Genomic DNA, 20,377 nt, shown 5'->3' with positions numbered 1-20,377 from the left:
CACCTGGATTCATGAATATTAGTAAAGCAAACAAATATCTTGTTTATGTATACCCTCTGTTTTCTATCTACCTTGTTTACAGGCTGGTCAACCCTCCACACACTATTCAACGATCTCAGCTCATCAGTGACCTGGAAAAAGTCCTGGCTAAGCAATGTCAATGTAATGTCATGTTCTCTTCCCGCAGTGAGTCACTCGTACGGATATGGGATCCTCGATGCTGGAGCAATGGTAGCTTTGGCGCAAAACTGGACCAAAGTAGGGCCACAACGCCAGTGTGTTCACACCATGCTCGCAGAACCAAGGTGAGTGGTGAAAGCATCACTCACCGTGTTGCTCCTCAGGGGTGACACGTTTATCTGTGTAGACACGCGCCATTAAGCTGTCTTGTCAAATCTGCAGAGACATCGGGAGCCGGCTGGTGTTTAGTAAGAACGTTGATGCCTGCTGGGGACGGCCCGACTACATCAGCTCTCTGGAGCACGTTCAGGCTCATCTCACTCTTGTTCACAACCAGAGAGGCAAACTGGCTATTCATCTCGTCAGTCCATTGGGCACACGCTCTACCCTCTTGTTTCCCAGGTGCATAATCAAATACTGAACATTACTCAATCCAGCTTTTTCCCACTCTCAATAACAGACCTTGAATGTTGGATGCAGGGTCGTCTTACTGTTGCTGGAAATTCATGCTTGTTGAACTGCATCAACAAGTTTTGATATCTACTTGAATGTTTGCTCAGTGCTTTGCAGTGCTTAAAATCCGAACGCCTCATAATTTACAATAAATAGCTGTTGACGTGAATTTGTTGTCTTTTTGGATGGTAGAATCTAATAACATAATCTAGCAAAAACTCACTGTCTACTTACTGCTCCTACTTAACATTTATTTTTTACAGCATAGAATAGTTGGATTTTTATATTTGGATTCAACATCACATCCGTATTTGCCATCCACATGTATTTGTGTAAGTTTGCGCATTTCCCCAGATGTAAAATGCTGTATTAAGATAAAAATATTGTGTCCCTACAAGTGCTTTCAAATCATCATGATTTTCAAAAGTGTTGTTACATTGTTGTAACCCGGCAAAAGCCTGAAATTTAAGTTGCAACAAATTTCCTTCTTTTTTTTTTAACTCTAAATTCATTTTTTACAAATGTTTTGAGAATACTAACCACCTTCAACAAAAGTAATTTGCCGGCAACCTGTCCAGGGTGTACCCCGCCTCCTGCCCATTGACTGGCTGGGATAGGCTCCAGTACTCCCCGCAACCCTCGTGAGGATAAGCGGTGAAGAAAATGTTAAATGTTAAAAATATGTTGAAAATATTTTTTTTTTATTTCATCGCACTAATAATGACTTTGTTTTTCATCCAACCATCCATTTGCTTTGCCGCTTATCCTCAGGAGGGTCGCGGGGAGTGCTGGAACCTATCCCAGCTGTCAACGGGCAGGAGGTGGGGTACACCCTGAACTGGTTACCAGCCAATCACAAGGCACATAGAGACAGTCACACTCACAATCATACCTAGAGGCAATTTAGAATGTCCAATTAATGTTGCATGTTTTTGGGATGTGGGAGGAAACCGGAGTGCCCGGAGAAAACCCACGCAGGCATGGATTGAACGTGGGTCCTCAGAACTGTGAGGCTTTACCAGCTGATCCACCGTGCCGCACTTACTTTGTTTTTTTTTTTTTTGTTTTTTTTTTTTTTCAATTTAAAACAATACCGCTGCTGTCTATCCAAAAGATGTTTTTCATTCCAATACAAGGAAAATAATGCTATCCCTCTTGTTGCAGACCGAATGACTTCTCCACCGAGGGATTCAACGAGTGGGCCTTCATGACCACCCACTCGTGGGATGAGGATCCTCAAGGCGAATGGACTTTGGAAATTGAAAATGTTGGAGCTAACAGCCGCGACTATGGTAACCTAATTGGCTTCCGTTATTTCTCACATCAAACCATCCAATTTTTTTTTTTTTCAAGCAAAACATCAGAACAGCAGCACAGTGGAGTGTGCAGTCAGAGGGTCTGCATCGTAGTCATTGAACCTTTCTGCGTGGAGTTTGCATGTTATCCTTGTGCTTGCTTGGGTTTTCTGCAGGTACTCTGGCATCCTCTCAAATTTCAAAAGCATGCATGGTAGTATAATTAGTTTGTTTCAGTGTGAATTGTTGCTGTGTCAATAACTATATGCCCTGTAATTGACTGGCGACCACTCCAGGAAGTCTCTGGCTCGGGCGAGCTTGAACTGGTAACAAAAGTGGGGAAAAATACTATCGTGTAACACTGTGTTGATTTTATTTTTCGAACTGTAATTTCTGTGTGCTCTGACTTCACTGTGAGCCCACAGACAAATTCAACGGGCAACAGCCATTAAATCTTCTAATTAAAATGTGAAATACATCAAAACAAACAATAAGGCTAACTTAATTAACACAAATAATGTGCGGTACATGGAGGATTATTGAAGATGACAGCATGTTTTATTTGGGTGCTGGGGGAAATAGAGTCATCATGACTCAAACAGGAAAACCGTAGATTAAGTACAAGTATATGGGTTTGTATCAAAACTAAATAGGCTGTTGGTCTGTTTTTTTCATTAATTGTGTACATAATCATGGTTCTAAATTCACTAGGATCAATCAAAATATAAACTCCAAATCAAATGAAGCTAGGACGTTTATTAAATGTAGATAAAACCAGAATATATAATTTCCAAATCCTTTTGAAGCTATATTCAACTGAATACACAAAGACAAGATATATCCTGTTCAAACTGGTGAATATTATTGAGTTTTGGTTTGTTTAGTTTTTTTTTGTAAATATCCATTCATTTTGAATTTGATGCCTTCAAAACATTCCAAAAAAGCTGCAACAGTTTTTTTTTTCCCCCACAGAAATAATTGAACGCTGACTCTTTATGTTATGGCCATAACAGCAATTGTTCTACCTATTGGGGTGGTTGGTAAAATCCCCAAATTCCTTGCGGTTGTACATTGAGAACTATTCCAAAATGTTGAACTCCTGGCTCAGGCAATCATTCACAAAATAGCGAAGCTCACCCCATCCGAGCTTGTGAACCACTGAGCATTTCAGAGATGCTCCTTTCATACCCGATTACAGGGGACATATAAACAAATGAATATTTGCAGTCACATTCACACCCACGGGCAATTTCGAGTCTTAAATGTACCTACTATGCGTGCTTTGGGAATGTGTGAGGACTCTGGAGCACCCAGAGAAAACCAATGTAGGCACGGGGAGAACATCGAAACTCCTCGCAGTCCTGACTTCATTAGTATTGGGCTATGTAATACCATTCAGTCACCTCTAAGTCAACAGATATAGTAAAAGTGTCTCAGCAACACAATCAGGATCACATGAGGATAGAACAAATAAGGGAATCTAGGGGAAGAAGCTCAAAGATAAAGTATACATTAGTCAGCGTTTTTCTGTAAATGGTAAAATGGTGAACGGACTGCACTTATGTCGCGCTTTATCTACACGATGACAGTGCCCAAAGCCTCACAAACACATGCATACACCAAAATGGGCGACTTCTGCCATGCAAGGCATTGCCAGACCAACTGGGAGCAAATTGGAGTTCAGTGTCTGGCCCAAGGACATTTTGACGGGCAGACAGTTGAAATTGGCATTTCAACCAGCGACCCTTTTGTCAACCTAGGGGGATTGTGGCTCACCCTCTTTCTTTAGCTCAGACTCTTTTGTCCGTATTGACTGAAACATACAGTATCTCCTGATTGACCTTTGCTGCCTCATAAAATGGAAGGTATCTTTTTTTTTCCTTGTTTTTCTTTTTTTTATGGTCAGGTCAGGTGTGTGTGTATGTGTGTGTGTGTGTGTGTGTGTATGTGTGATTGTTTCCTTCCTCATCAGGACCACATATTTCCAAGATCACCGTGAGCCATTTTCATATATAGAACTTCAGTTTGCACCTCTCCTTTGGTGTCAGGCAATGAGAACCACACCGGTATGATATTATGCCAACATGTTATCTTGCTGCCTGGGATATTGTCCGTTAAAGGGCAGACAGAGGCTTATTATATGCACCGCTGCCCAACCTTTTCAACCTTCTTCTTTCTTAGAAAAGTAGAAAAGTAAGGAATAAGAAATTAGGACATTGAGAATAGAAATATAATCGTCTGATGAGATAAGTGTGATTGCCCCACTTATTTCATGACAAAGAACTCATCTACATGTGTTATGACACATTTTGTCACTTGCCCTGAACTGTTATCACCACCGGTTGAAGAAATCCTCATCCAGTGGAAGAATCTTTTCAAAATGTAGGTTTGTTTGTTTGTTTTTCCATTCATCGGTGTCTATTTTGGGTGCTTTATTCTCCCGCATGATTGGTGCAAACATCTTACATTGTGAAATATGAACATGAATCTTTTCACAATTAATACGTGCTTCTTCAGCGTCAGTCAAAACTGCGCATTTGATTCAGCTCTTTTAAGAGATCTCATTAGTTGACGTGGGTGTACTCAATCTCAATTAGCTGGTGCTGTGTACTCAGAGCATCCGAGCCTCTGGTGTTGTGGTCACTTATTAACTTCCTCCCCCATATCCTCATCACACACAGAAAAAAAAGAGCCCATTGCCATGCTGCCTTGTTTGTTTAGGCAGAACTTGTGAACATTGGCAATATTTCACTACAGCATGTGGAATGATGCTTGATTTGTGTCAATCATTTGAAATATACTTATTTGCACACATCCATTGGCTGCTGTTGCTTTCGCCCCAACCGCCTCGGTGCAGTTTCCTCAGAGCGCCTGGGCGTGACAGCAATGTGATGTTTATGATGGCCTGAAACGGCTGAGAGAGAAACACTTTTGTTCAGAATAATAGCATAGAAAAATGAGTGCGTCAAGCTCAAAATCGTTTTCATAACTTTTATTTCCACACACTCAAATCCGTTGGGACCACTGCTCAGTATTCCAAAACAAGACATGAAATAGAATGTGTCAAGTTGTCAAAAGAATGGCAGTGTCTGCATTTTTCTTGAGCAACAACAAACCTTTGCTATAGAAACTAAAAATAATAATAATAATTGAATATTTTGCTTCCCTGTGAATTTCTTCACTCATATTTAATTGTGTTTCTGAGAACTGCTTCCCATCTGTGTTGCTTGGAGTTGGTCCATTTCTAGCACCTGTGAATTAGTAATCCAGATTGGACAACATTTCACAGTTTGTCAGATTTTTTTTCTTTTGGACGACCTTGTGAAGCCACACTATTTGCAAGAAGTCATCTTGTTGAGGTTCAGTTTTTCTAGCAAACACATTTGTTGGCAATGCTGACGAATGACGGCCCAAAAGACACAAGGAACCCAGACACCATGAGACACACCAGACCAACAAGATGGCAGCGTTATGCGGTTGCTCGACCTTCATTCCATCAAATAAATCATCCATCCATCAATTTTCTGAGCTGCTTATCCTCACGAGGGTTGCGGGGGTGGTGGAGCCAATCCCAACTCTCATCGGGCAGGAGGCGGGGTACACCCTGAACTGTTTGGCAGCCAATCGAAGGGCACATGGAGACAGACAACAGTCGCACTCACAATCACACTTAGGGGCAATTTAGAGTGTCCAATGAATGCACGTTTTTGGGATGTGGGAGGAAACTGGAGTACCCAGAGAAAACCCACGCAGACACAGGGAGAAAATGCAAACTCCACACGAGCGGGGATGGCATTTAAGCCGCAGTCCTCAGAACTGTGAGGCTCACGCTCCAATAAATGAATTAAAAACATTATTTTTTAGGTGAAATTCAGAAATACAGTGTTGTCCACTTGTCATTGGCTGCAACAAGTGGCAGAATTCGGATGACTCCATGTAACACATACGTGAAGCAGTGATCAGAAACCTTTACTGTATGACTGTTTGAACATGTGAATAAAAAGGTGGACACTGCTTTTTTAAACCCTTTTGCTATCCCTTGAATTGAACTTTGAATACAATGTTCCCGTTGCATTTGCGTGTATGGACAGTTCTATTATTTTGAGCACACTACTACTTGTTCCCACTTGAAGACATTTTAAACTTCTCTCATCATCATCCCAAACCCCCCCCCCACCACCACCACCACTTACTACTTTCAGGAGTGCTGAGTCAATTCAAGCTGACTCTTTGGGGGACAGGATCCAGTGTGGTCAGCCCCTTGTCGTCAGACTTCCCTCGGCCCTCCAACAACAGCTGCAAGACATTTGATGCCCAGCAGATCTGCATCGGTGAGAAGTTTACACGCGAACCAGTTGAGTTCTTATAGGAAGCAACGACCATTGAATGTGGGCTGCATACCAGGAAAATGCCTGCATGGTCTTATAAATTCTAACCAACTAAAATAATTTGTGATTTATTATAAAGCAGTGAAATTGATACATTTTTTCTGGTCAAGTTATGTTTGCAAAGGAACAAAGGGAGTTATTGGATTTCCCAAATTTATCAGACCAATCGATTTTTGTTATCTGTTAACTCTGCGTCTCCATCTGCCTCACACATTTTTCACACATGTTTTTTCCCAAATGTGTATTGAATGTTGAAAGAAAAGGTGATGTAACACAATGATAAACATGACCCTGTCCCGGCTTTTTTGGAACGTGTTGCAGCCATAAAATTCAGGATATGATAGGAATAAATAGGCGCTGGACTCTCACCGCCAAATTCCACCAAACGAAACATCCTGTATCTTGGTTTGAGTGGCGCGAAAGAGCTGCTCTCCCATTGGCCACAAAGCAACAACCATCACATCACTGCATCTGTACTCTGTGCTTATATGTTGTTGCATTGTTCTAGGGCTAGAGCTCATTGTTTCCAGAATTGCATGTCAGGTTTGACACCCAACCGCTGGACTGAATATGTAATTAATTAGGGACAATGAAGAGGTCTTTAATTGGCTCATGAGGAAAACGGGTTTGGCTGACCAGCTGCAACTCCAAACCACGTTCTGAGTCAGCCACACCATTGTACCTCTTTTTATTGCTTTCTCAGGTCAAAAGTTACATGGTTACAAGTTCAAACAGTGAAAATGCTGAAAGAGATAGCTACACCAACACCAACATAAACACCAAGGTACATGTTTCTTCAAGGCTGCAACAGTGTCCTGTTAAACCCACAAGAGTTTAGCAGGGCATTATTTTAAGACATGTTTATGACGTTTGGGAGTATCCGCTTGTGGCAGAAGGGGAACATTGCCTCCCAGTGTTGAGGAGTATATGCTCGAGGTCAGAACGGAGACGCGCTGAGGTCAGAATGGAGACATCGCCTTCCAGGGGTCACATTTTGGGTCACAGACGCTGCTCACAAGGAGAACAATTCAGAGCAAGACTAACAAACAAATGATGATACCATGATACCACAATTCTAACAATAACTATAATAACAATGATATGCTTTTACATAACTAAAATAGTAATGAATTCTTTCACAGCATCCTAAGGCACCAGTAGTATCAGGTGTAAAATGATCTGTGTAAAGTATAAAATATTGAGTTTTACAACAATTTGTAGCAATATTTAGAATTTATAATGTGCCTGTGATTGGGAAGAAAGAGCTTGTTGTCAAAATGGGCATGGGCCAAAAAATACCATGCTGAGTATGATCAAATGAGCCTCTTTTAAAAGATTTCACGCTCACTTTTATTCTCACTCACGTCCACTCTTGAGCAACACACTTCTTCCTTAAAGCCCTACCGACACATATGGCACGATTTTTAGTATGGTTTTAATAAAAAAAAAAAACAAGGGCAGCCGGAATGGACCCATCCCGTTTTTTCACATGTCAAGATATATTCGTATATGGATTTTTGCATTTCTTGCCATGAAAATCATCTGGAGGCATTCGTTTTGTAGAAGAAACAGGAAGTGATGTTATTAACAGATGCCCACTCAGGCGGGTTTGTGTGTCTATACCAGTTTTACCTGGTATAAAGGAAGCTCTTTTTTTCTACATTAGCCAAAATGGCGGCTCGTTGTATTGCTGGATATTGCTCAAACACTTGGGAGGATGGATTCCCCCTTTCCAAAACACCCAGTTCTTCTTGAAAAATGGATTGGACAGGTAGAAAGGATGAGAGCTTCGTGGGTTCCAAATGACAGGTAGGTGTGTAAAGACCTATTAAAATAATTAATAGTTGGGGGGAACGACATAATCCTCTAGGAAGTAACAAAAGATCCACGTCATAATAACTTAATAAAGTACGTAAATTAGGGATGCTAGATGTGTCAATGTGAGCGAAGACGAACAACGCCGCCCGCTGAGTACGCTACATACGATCATACATACTGTCAGGGAGTCTGTTGTTAGTTAGAAGTGATCCGCATATCATCTAAATATGGATCGAAACGACAGGCTAATATTGCCCTGGTCACTTCACTCGATTGTGAGATGTTCTCTTCTTCGAAAAGAGCTTCCGCGCTAGAAAGGACGTCAGAAAAATCCGAAAATCTGTTGTTCGTCTATGGCTACCGCTTGGATGTCGAATGAAACCTCCGCAATTTTGCGCATGAATGACACGCTCACCATTCTTTTTTTTTTCATATAGACATTGAAGCAAATTATTATATGTAGTTTTCAGAACAATATCTATTTTAAAATGTATATAGGCATGTAAGTACACCTTTAACTATGAATCTTTTTTTTTTTTTATGAATATGATCAAGTAAAATACAGTGTACAACATCACACAGCTATCCAGGCTTGCTGTTCAGGGCACCCATATATTAATTCGCCCAATGTGCGGGAGGTAAATTAGCAACTGTCATTGATAAGCCGGTCCAATCGGGTTCAACCCTACCGTGACGTGTGCATCAGACACTTGGCCCGCACCCTCTTTTAAACACGGTGCTTTTAACCATTGATTCACATGTCGCCAGCATCGTGCTGTTAACGTGTAAACATGCAGTTAAGCGTCAACTATTTGAGATCTTGGCAAATCAGGGCCTAAGTGAATTCTTTCAAAGACAACCCTGAAAGCGAGTTAATAAAAGTTTGTTTACGCATTAAATTTTCAATGAGTCACTACTGTAGCGTTATAAAATAATTATTTGAAAGATTTAAAAACAGCACTAAGTGCAGCTTCAGATTAATGTACCCAGGCTTGCCCAGGCCGCGGTGTTTATGATCCAAAAGAGCTGACTAGATGGATGCAGCGAACTTCCTTTGTTTTGTTCTATGAGGGTATTGACAGTGTTGCCTGGGGGACTCCTGACCAACTTAATTTGACTGACTAGCGATTCTAGCGGGGCAACGGCCATAATACATAATGACACACACCCGTTCCGGTTAGCTCCTCCACTTGCACTAAGTGAAAGTTTGACAAGAATTTAGTAGGGAATGGTACAAAACACCAACCACTGTATGATATTCAAAGTGGACTGGAATCCAGCAAAATCAGTGTAACTCCAAAAAGGAAAAGGAGGAGCAACACACTCCAAATTGCTTAAAGTGTGCTTTAGTTTCGTACATTATGTTTAGGTTTGTTTTTTGTTTCCCATGTCTTGTGACTTGTGTCACCCAATCGTGTCTTGTCCTTGCGTTCGTCGTTGTCTTGTCAATTTGTTTGTGTTTATTTGCCTGGTTTCTTTCAGTGCTTGTCGGTTCTACGTCCACTGTCAAATGACGTTTGCGATGGGATACTGAAAGTCGTGTTTCGCATCATGTTCGGTTTTATGACAGGGTAAGTTTAAGGACCGGGGCACACACTGAGACTGAACAAAAAATGTTTGCTTGATCATCAGAATCTAAAAAAAAATTATTTTGGAAATCAGCTGCGTCTGCCTGTGGATCTGTCCAAAATACGAGAAAAGCAGCAGTCTCCAAGCCTAAATCAAAAATGGTGAATCGATTAATGAACGAGCTTCTTCAGGCCCAATTAATGAGAAAGAAGACACAACTTCCAAGAAAGAGAAAGCTGTAGCTAAAAGGAAAAATCAGCAGAAGTCATTTAACCTGCTTCAGCACATGACAAACTAAACCATTAAAATTTTTGCAAAGAAAAATAGATTACCCCATCGGCCAATTGAAGGCAATTAATTGCAACTACATTTAGCTTAATGATGTGTGTCAAGGGTGTGGTCATGCCATACATACACTGAAAGACTATGAGCCAATGAAAAACTTCAAAACATTTTGAAGGAATGACGCATGAAGCAAAACAACGATGGCTTCGAATGTCATCGGTCATGTGACACTGGTGTTTTGATACAAGCTCTGACACAGTTTCCAATCACTCCGCTTCAGGAAGAGTGATACAAGCTCAAAAAGTCTTAATATCTTCACATCACATCACTCTGGATAAGTAATGATCCGAATGCTTCACTGCATACAGATTTGATTAAATTTGTGAACTTAATATTTCTACATGGCGCTCACAATCAAAACTGTTTCTGTGGGTTGTTTTCCAGATTTTAGGGTGTTTTCCAAACCTTAATGAGCCAAGGGACATTTTTTAAATTTGGAAACTATCACACACCACCAAATGAAAATGGCAGTTAAGTTTGCTTAATTGTACCTTCTCCAATTTGGTTAATATAGAGTATTTAATATTTTGTTGTCTGTAAGTCAAGATCCCAATGTATATTGATTCATTAGCCTCACTGGGGTCACAAGCGTCGAGCAAGAAGCAGGGTATACCCTGAACCGGTCGCCAGCCAATCACAGGGCACGTTTCAACAAACATCCATTCGCACTTCCGTTCACAGATATGGGCAATTAAAAATTGCTACTTAACCTACCATTTGGGATGTTGGAGGAAACTTCAGTACACGCAGAAAACCAACGGAGGCATGGGGAGAACATGCAAGCTCCACACAGGTGAAGCCAGACTTCAACCTCCTCAGAACTGCGGGGCAGATGTGGCATTCGATAACTTCTCACTACACGTGGGGACTGCTAACATTGTCAACAATGCAAAAGTTTTTCTGTTCATTATTTTACTACGTGCAGCTTTCTCTCACAATATTCCGGTTCACTTCAGTGCGTTTCATTTTCATATTCCGCACAATTTGTCATATTGTGGGACTGCTGTAATGTAAAAGAAATGCTTCCTAGGGTAAAACATCCAAACTGAAACAATAACCATGAAAACAAGGAATAAAATGTAAATAGTGTACAATGCTATTCTGCATTACTTTGTGTTTAACCATGTATGGAGGTTGCTCATAAGAATATGGTAAATGTTAATAGGAGTCTGGGAAGGTTCATACAGCTTGAAAATATGTAGAACTAATGGAAAAATAAAGCAGTCGGGCGCTACTATGCAGATTCCACCTATTGCGTGGTGTGGAAATGACCATCTGATAAATGAGGGCTGACTGTATACAAAAATCCTTCTTAAATACACCTGCTGTTTCTGCACAATTGACAATGATTTTTGTCTAAAATCCCACTAAATTCCCACGTAAACTGGTTTCGTTGGTGCGGATGGAGCAGCAGTGGAGGTCAGTGTTTGTTGAACTGTCTACATGGTTTTGCTTTTGTCTTATTTCTGCCACAGAATGCAGCCCAGGCTTCTCCCTCTTCCTCCAAGGGTGCGTCAAGTTGTGTCCTCCCGGTTTTACATCGGGGCCGCAGCTCCTCAATCTCTCTCTGGAGAACTGGGTGGACCTATCTTCAGTACAAGCCTGCCTGCCCTGCCACCCCAGCTGTCTCACCTGCTTCGCCACGGGGTACATGGACTGTCTGTCCTGCCCCCCTCACAGCCACCTGGTCCTCACCTCCTGCCTGCACCAGAACCAGGTCCAGCGCAAATCTCCTGCAGCAGCAGATGACAATAAAAGGGGAGGAGGCGGTGACCATCCTGACCCCGGTTCGCCTTCTCAGCTTCCTGCTGTTTTGGCCATTCTCGGTTGTGCCTTTATCCTGACGGCCTTTGCTGGGGTTTTCCTCACACTGCAGCTACGTTCGGGGGTAGCCTCTTCTGGCCGCAGGACCAAACTCCTCTCCGCGTACGCCGACAGGCGTGTGGGCTTCAGTTTCGGCTTGGGTCGTGGACAAACGAGGAGGGCTCGTATATGCTACAAGGGGATCCCCGCTGTGTGGAGGGGTGAGGACGTGACTGCCTATGAGTCTGAATCAGACAGTGAGGAAGTTGACGATCGTGGGGAAAGGACAGCTTTCATCAAGACGCAAAGTGTCATCTAGCCAATGCCTGTTTTTGTGATGGACTCTCTGGTACCAAGGTACTGGGGTCCTCGGTTTACGAGGAAGTTTCTATGGAATGTGTCTCACTGAACTGGTTAGTTGTATGGAAAACACTTCAAGGCCATAAATACAGGTTGTTCTGTAACATTTGACATCATTTCATCATCAGTGCCCCCTGCTCACCTACCATCGTAATAGGGATAAGTGGGACATAAAATTGATGAATAGAGTAACTATATCCCAAGAAATTTGATTAAATGATAGTCTTCATGTTGAAACCCAAAAGATCTATTCATGAAAATGACAACAATGTACTGAAATTGAGATTTCTATAACTGATATCACAAAGCATCATCAATGCTTCACGTGTGTAAACATACTTGTGACGTGACACATTTTCTTCTGTTTTCCCCTTTGGAATGTTTGTGCTCTGTCCATATCTGTTTTTCCGTTGGTGCATTTTCATTGAACTTCCTGCTTGACTGCATTTGAGCATTTTCCATCACACAAATTGGCTTTTCATTGATAGTGAATGACATTTTTCATCTTTGAGAAAAGGTAAGCTAATTTATGGTTAAGATAATTTTTATGCCAAATCTTGGCCCGAAATAATTAGAGCGAGGATTGGCTCTATTTGAAATCAATTTTAAAAAACTAGAAACACCCTGTATGACTCAAGTGGCAACTGGCCATGCTTTCTTGTATCATGTGACAAAGGATTTTGATGCCACTGCGGAACTTGTTCGTAACATTTAAAATGTTGTCAGGAATGAAAGACCCCCTGCAACTGTTCTGACCCCAACCCAATAGCAAACACATTATTGGATACGATTTTTACCTTGGGGAAAAAAATGTAGGGTTATTGTCCCATCAAATGCAACAGTTTTTTTGATTATTACCATTTGTTAATTTATTGCTGTACTTGTTTAATTATGAAATCATCTATTGATATAATAATACAGTGGATTATGCAGATGAGTGACCACGGACCTTTTCGACTGCCTATCTTCAGCTCCGCCTCCCTTAGCTACAGTTGCCGTGCCCCTCAATCTTCCAAAATGGTGACTGAACATAACAGGTTTGAACAGGATTCTCTATTGTGTATTCCAGATAATATTGAGGTATATTTTTTGCCAAATGCATCAGACTTGTCCAAGAGAGTTCTTCAGAGAGGTCTCAACTATTTCACACAAGGATATGTACACGGAATGAAGATTTTGGATGGAGCAGGACGCAATGTCAGAGTTACAGCAAAATGTTAGCGATCGATGCAAAAAAGTTTGATGCCTCAAAAACTTCGTATTGAAATCCAACAGGATAAAATAGTGGAATCGTACTGTGCATGTAAAGCAGGGTGACTACTTTTTACTTGGAAAGATCACAAGTAATATCACTGTAGTCTTAATAAGTGAGTGGGTGTATTCATTTGACTTGGCTCGTAATGGAACCCTGTGCTCTGTCTTAAAAGTCCGATGCGATACAAATAGGCAAATGACATTTCCCTTGCATGACATGGCGCATTTACATATCCCTAACGTGACTCTTCGCACATTACAAACATTACACACTTCATTCAGCAGGTCAGTGATACACTAATAAAGTGAAAGTTGTTCTCATACAATGTATAAAGCACTGATAATAATTCAATCAAACTCAAAGATATTTCTCCCTCACTTACCTTCAAACCTGCAGCCTTGTGTTTGTTGATATTGTCCACATTTAGTTGTACGCGCACGCTTCCGCGAGCCTTAATCCATTCGAGACACTTCCTCAACTGTGTTTTAGGCTTTGGAAAATGAATCATCCGGGCCCCGTGTCACCTAGCAGGATATCTTTCATCAGAATTGCACGTTCCCCAAGCGCATCTGAGGACCATTTTCTTTATAACATTAATTTTTCCAAGCGCACGCTACTGACAACCAGCATTGCTTGTGGGACAATAGGGCGAGAGGGGCATGTCAAGCCAGGGGTTAAGACAATGCGGGTATCTGATTGGCTATTGTTGTACGAGTGATTGACAGGTCGGAAAGGTCCATTCTCTCGCTAGCCCAAACATGTCAAACTCATGACTTGCGGACTAGACTTGATCATCAGACTATACTTCGCTCATTTTTTTGTAGCGTGTGAAAGCTTTCCACAATTTTCCTTCACTTTAAAGGGAAGATGAGATGGCTTCCTAAAAAAGAATTAGGGATATATATTTTTTCTTTTTTTAAACAATTCGCATGATATCAGACGCATGGCTATTCATTCGCCAAGTCTGACAGTAACTAAATCACTGTCAGGGCATTCAAAAAGGGACCTCAAAATGTGGCTGCCGTGTTGTGACGTCAGCAATTGAACACTTTCGCCAGAAACCAACCAGAGGAGACCCAACCATGAAGCATACGAGATGGATTACAGTAGTGAAGGTGCAGTTGAAGTTGTTAGAATCAGCGATGAGTCTGATGGTGAAGATATTGCCCAATAACTTTGGTTGTTGTAGTTGAAATTAATATAATTCAAAGAATGATTTTAGAAGACAATCATTCTTTTTTTAGATGCTTTTGTACAAACTGTGAACCAATGGCACTTGTAGTCGAGCTGGCGTCTGGTGTATAATATAGCGTAATTTCTCATGTATGATGGCCACCCATGTATAATATACAGCCCCAATGCTTACCTCAACATTCTGGAAAACATTTTTACAATGCATGAGTTTGCTGCTATGCATACGATCAAAACGATTTAGTTATCTGTATTTTTTTTATATTTTTTTCCAAATAATTTTTGTGACGTCAACCACGTACTTTGAACACACTTAATACTTTATATTTACATGCTCTTATTTTGAAAGTCACACACCCACTTTTATTTCTTAAATGAGAATGTTCACAGTTGTTTTGAAATGTTTGACTACCCAGGCACAATTTGTAAAATGAATAAAATTCTTGAAAGAAAACAAGAAAGGCCAGCCAACACACATGAACTGATCATTTTAATTTCATGGGATTCAAATTCAACTCTCAACCATTTCAGAAAAGCATTATCATTAAACAAAACATAACAACCCATCTGTCCATCCATTTTCTGACCTGCTTATCCTCACAAGGGTCACGGGAGTGGTGGAGCCTACCACAGGTATCTCCAGGCAGGAGGCAGGGTACACCCTGAACTTGTTGCCAGCCAATCACAGAGCACATGGAGACAAACAGCCGCACTCACAATCACACCTCCAATCTCTCCAATTCAAGTCTCCAATTCATGCATGTTTTTGTGAAAGGAAACCAGAGTGCCTGGAGAACACCCAGACAGGCACTGGGATAACATGCAAACTCCACACAAGCAGAGTCTGGATTTGAACCCTGGTCCTCAGAACTGTGAGGCCCATGCTCTAACCAGTTTTTGTCACCATACCACCCAAAATTAGTTATGGTTGTTGGTCAGTCGTCATTTGTTTTTTAAAAAAATATTTATATATTTTAAGTTTTGGTTAAGTAAAATTTATGAGCACAACTGCACATACTGTCATAATGGGATGAACGTGTAGCCTAGACATTTTCATAACCACAAGGTGGTGGTGACATATTAGAATGAAAGCGTCCGCCTTTTGTATAATGTCCTTTTCGACAATTTTTTGGGGGTTGGGGGATGTGCATTACACATGAGAAATTACTGCAGGGTGTCCCATAAACCATTTTTATTTGTATGATATTCTCTATTGCTTCTATAATATATTGACTGTACATCTTTGACCAATTCTTGCTTGGTCCAAAACACTTTTTGTTGTTTTTTTTTTAACTTGACAATAGGTTTTGTCACCGTGTTGTGTGAGCTACTCGTCCCATGTTTTCTGTTAAATGGGCTTGCAACCATACGACTGCTTGTTGAACTGGCCATCAGGATGATTTTGATTTGTTTCACTTGTCTTGTGTAGCTTGGACTTGTCTTCTCCATTCCCACTCAAATCGAGTGTCCTTTTGGGAATTCAAACACGCTAACACGCTCCAGTCACATTGGAACATTCTGCAGCCTCACATTGTTTCAGAATCTTAACTTGTCTGGAATACATGTACTCGCTTTGCGAAACTATTTTCTACTGCATGAAATGGTACACAAACCTGTCATCTACTGAGATCTAACCAGCAGAATACCACATCATCATTTAGGCTGGCCAAAAGGGACAAACATTTGACTAATTCAATGAAATTCTGTTTGATGATTCTGGTCATTTACAGTATATAGTTAGTTATAGTTAGTGACAGATGTATATTTCAGCCAATACTTCAGATCTCCCCTTAAAATCACTCAACGAAGATGTTCAAATGCAGGGGCTATGATGTAATATAATGTAGTGATTATTAATAATAACACAGAACATATTAGGTAAGTTCCAAAAAGTAAAACGGTCTCACGCTCTAGCCAAATGATTAGTTTTTACCAAACAGTGCAGCTCGTCTTCTGGCTTGCTGACGTCACGGCTGTTTCCTATTAAATGGATTCTAATCTGTTTTTGTTTAAATGAAAGATAAGCATGTTTTTGTGAGTTGTTTTTATTTTTATTTTTTTTAAATTCATTTTGTTCCCTTCCTGTCACAATGTGAACTCACCCATGACCTCAGAACCAATATGTGTACATACACACCGTGATTTTTGGTGTACTGTAATATTGTTACCTGCTTTCTGATGGAAACAGGTTGGATCCTCCTGATTCACAAGTGTCACAAAATATTCAGTACATCCACATTTGCCTAGTCACAGAATTAGATATATATAATTAGAGCTGTGACAACATCTTAGCTGCCAACTGTCATAAATTTCTTGTTGGGTAATGACAATTGTTTTCTTATTCTGTTGTGGCCTTGACTATCTCTCAAGATGTCCCCCCCATCCCCAATTATAGAAAACAGCGACCTGGAAACAAAGCGGTCTTTAACGGGGGCTAAAACGGGGTTAGGTGTGAGTATACAAAAACATTTTCTCTATGTTGGCTGACGATGAAAGTGATTTATTACAGAGATATTTTTGCTCTGTTTTCCAGCCTGAGGGTACATGGGTTTATTCCCACATCTCCGTGAAGGAGAGGCTTCCTCCTCCTGGAGTAAACATTACACCTTGTTTCTCGTGATGATTGCCTTGTATAACAGCTGTATTAGGACTATCGGGCCCCGCACTTTAAAAAAAAAACAAAAAAAAAAAAAACACAAGAATTAAATCACAGTTAAAATAATTGATTTATCCATTCATTTTGTATATTACCTATTGTCACCTGGGTCACGATTGCTCTGGGGGCTACCCCAGATGATTTTGACCCGCCTCTACACCCTAAACTGGTCATCACCCTCACACCTGTAGACGATTTCGTTTTGAATTAAACAAACATGGATGTTTTTAAACTTGGGTGGAAGCCACAGCACACGGAGAAGACCCACAAACAGGTAGTACGAGCAAACGCCGCACAGGATAGCCTCAACGGGGATTCAAACCTGTGCTGCGAGGCTGAGAAATGAAAACCACTAGGCAGCCCCTCACATTGAATCTTAAATTTAAAACTTCATTTATGTTAGTCTTTGGCTTTACTGGAATATTGTGTATATACATGTGTGTGTGTGAGAGAGGTTTTTTTTTTTTGTTTTGTTTTTTTAAATCAGTTGAGCCCTAACGCCTTTGTACAGTGGAGACTCTTCACATTAAGTAAAACGCCACGGGCAGGACAGATTCCACGGCAGTGTAATCAGAACACATTGCTTTAAATAAAATTGTGTATTTCATGTTTATGAGTTTTTTATTTTTTTTTCCATTTTACTTGCAGTGGATAATGTTTTTTTTTTTGCTTGAATAAAATGGCATTGGTGTTTGCAGAGATCAGTCTGTCTTTCCTCTACACACAAACAGACACACACGCACACACACAGCACTGGTAATTATTGTATTCCTTTCCAACCAAGCAGATGGCTGTTAACTTCTCCATGGTCGCGTCAGCTTTCCCAAAAAGCACTAGCACTTCTGTCATCTATGGACTGACATTTGAGCATTTATTTAATATCCATCCATCCATCCATCCATTTTCTTAGCCCCTTATCCTCACAAGGGGCGCTGGGGCCTATCGCAGCTGTCAACGGACAGAAGGCAGGGTACACCCTGAACAGGTTGCCAGCCTATTGCAGGGCACATTTAGACAGACAAACAGCCTCACTCACAATCACACCTAGGGTCAATTTAGAGTTTCCAATTAATGTTGCATGTTTTTGGGGATGTGGGAGAAAACCAGAGTGCCCGAAGAAAACCAACACAGGCACGGGGAGAACATGCAAACTCCACACAGGCGGGTCCGGGATTGAACCTGAGACCTCAGAACTGTGGGACGAACGCTTTCAAGCTGATCCACCGTGCCGCCTTATTCCATTTCCTAAACAACCAACAGCTAAAAGGTCCATCATATACTATCACGCGCTATGTTGTCACTAGTATGTTGAGCGAGTCGACTGACTGTCTTTTGCTAATAAAAAGTTTTTCACTAGTGGTGGTCACTTTTGGCTTTCTAGTCGACAATTAAACCTTGCTCTACTATGCTGCTCTACTAATACTACTAGTCCCAAAGAGTATGCGTGTCACGAATTACTTGCCTCCTTGACCCTACTAGTAGTTTTACCTCACTAATAACATGCAGTTGACCTACTAGTGTTCAGTGTCATTCAATACTAGTGTAGACTGTTGACATCACAGCTTACAAACACAGTCAATTTCACGGTCAAGAGGGTCACCCTTTGAAGACGGGGAATTTGTCTTGGGCCAAAGTCATTTCATGCTCCTTAATCAACAGATATCGGGTCAGGCATATTCACACTTCATTATTGTCTTAATCCCCAATTCAGAGGGAGCAGGACGGAGAGGGCAGGCAAACAAATGTTCTCGGGCAGAACTCATGAACAGAGGCAGAAGGCTGGGCAAACGGCCACTAGAAGCGGGAAACATGACATGGCAGAACTTGTCGGAAAAGTAAAGCAGAGGGGATTCACAGTAGAATCTCGGGTGGATGCATGACTGTCAAATAAACTGACAAAGGTGAGCCATCATCAAAGCTTGGCTGACTGGTAATGGGCGTGGATGACACTGACATGGAAGGCAGTTGTGGAAAGAAAACAATAACTAATACTATTAAGGTTCAGATATTACCCAATAGGATTGTATACTCACAAGTACCATTCGCACACAGCTGTCAACTAGTGCACAGTTTTGCTTCACTATTCAGTATTATTAATAGCACAGAGGATACTGGTGTTGTTTGGTTCTACATGTGTGTGTGATGAACACTAACAAAAGATTTTACAGATTCCAGCTGAGTGACAAACACCTCAGAAGTATTCTGAGGATTGCTACATGAAAATTAAAACCAGTCTTGGATGCACTAAAAAAAAAAATAGTGTTCCCATTAAAGGTAAATGTAAGTACTAACAGTATAATGCATTTTTTTTTCATTATTTTTTGATATGCAAGCATCTGGTCCTGGCCTCTGAGCCACATTGACTATGCCCTTACCCTTTACCCACAAGTGGAGTAGGGGGCCTGTGCCCCAATAGAGCTTTCGGCCTCCCAACGCTGCTGGTCGGGTTATGAACGGCAGCTCTACTCGGCACAGTTGGTGGGAGTAGCGGCTCATTAACGAATCTTCAGAGATAACGCGCTACACAAACTATCGTCTCCGTGTTACACTAGAAATGTAAATGTATGCCTGAAGCTTCTCACGACTTGCATTTGAAATTCTTTCATCTTGGTACACAAGCCTCCGTAGAGCTCAGATTGGGGCTTGCTGCGAATCAATCTACTGTCTGTCTGTGTAAGATGAAAGATTCAGCGAATGCATCACAGCACGTGGCCATTAATGCAGTCGGGTTCAGATACACTGTAGTCCGGGAAGGGAGGAATGTTTGCCTGAGAGGCGAAGACACGGTTAGTGGCAGCAGCTCGAGATAAAATGCCGAGTGGGCGTCTTCGCAAGCACCCACCTTCCACTTTGGGACACAATCGTCGCTCACGGCAAGGCCTCTGGCGGCCTTGCTGCCATCTCTCACTTTCTTCTCTACACACTAGGTTTTTTTTTTTTTTTTTTGCAATTGAGGTGTTTATTTACAAGATAAGCGCAAAATGTTCATGCTTATAGTAACAAGGGTCGTCTCCCTGTCCTCCTGGGGGGCATGAAAGATGAGTGGACAGGTTTTGAGCTGACT

At 41.2% G+C, this 20,377-nt stretch overlaps 1 protein-coding gene across 13 annotated transcripts in view; it reads left to right on the top strand.

Annotated features, from left to right (window-relative positions):
* The window catches only part of furinb (furin (paired basic amino acid cleaving enzyme) b), a 134,262-nt gene extending 116,143 nt beyond the window's left edge, over positions 1–18,119 (top strand). For 12 of the 13 annotated variants that reach the window (XM_061822730.1, XM_061822729.1, XM_061822726.1 and 9 more), the window contains 5 exons: positions 188–305; positions 403–582; positions 1,798–1,925; positions 6,131–6,259; positions 11,524–18,119. In XM_061822730.1, the coding sequence (XP_061678714.1) occupies positions 188–305; positions 403–582; positions 1,798–1,925; positions 6,131–6,259; positions 11,524–12,170 (1,202 nt within the window). In that variant the 3' untranslated portion in view covers positions 12,171–18,119. The remainder of the gene's footprint in view (positions 1–187; positions 306–402; positions 583–1,797; positions 1,926–6,130; positions 6,260–11,523) is intronic. The other variant, XR_009795391.1, reaches the window with a different exon arrangement.
* Positions 18,120–20,377: the final 2,258 nt, after the last annotated feature.

This window comes from Syngnathoides biaculeatus, chromosome 6, assembly GCF_019802595.1.
Source record: "Syngnathoides biaculeatus isolate LvHL_M chromosome 6, ASM1980259v1, whole genome shotgun sequence".
Lineage (NCBI taxonomy): Eukaryota > Metazoa > Chordata > Actinopteri > Syngnathiformes > Syngnathidae > Syngnathoides > Syngnathoides biaculeatus.
This window is presented reverse-complemented; position numbering and strand designations above follow the sequence as displayed.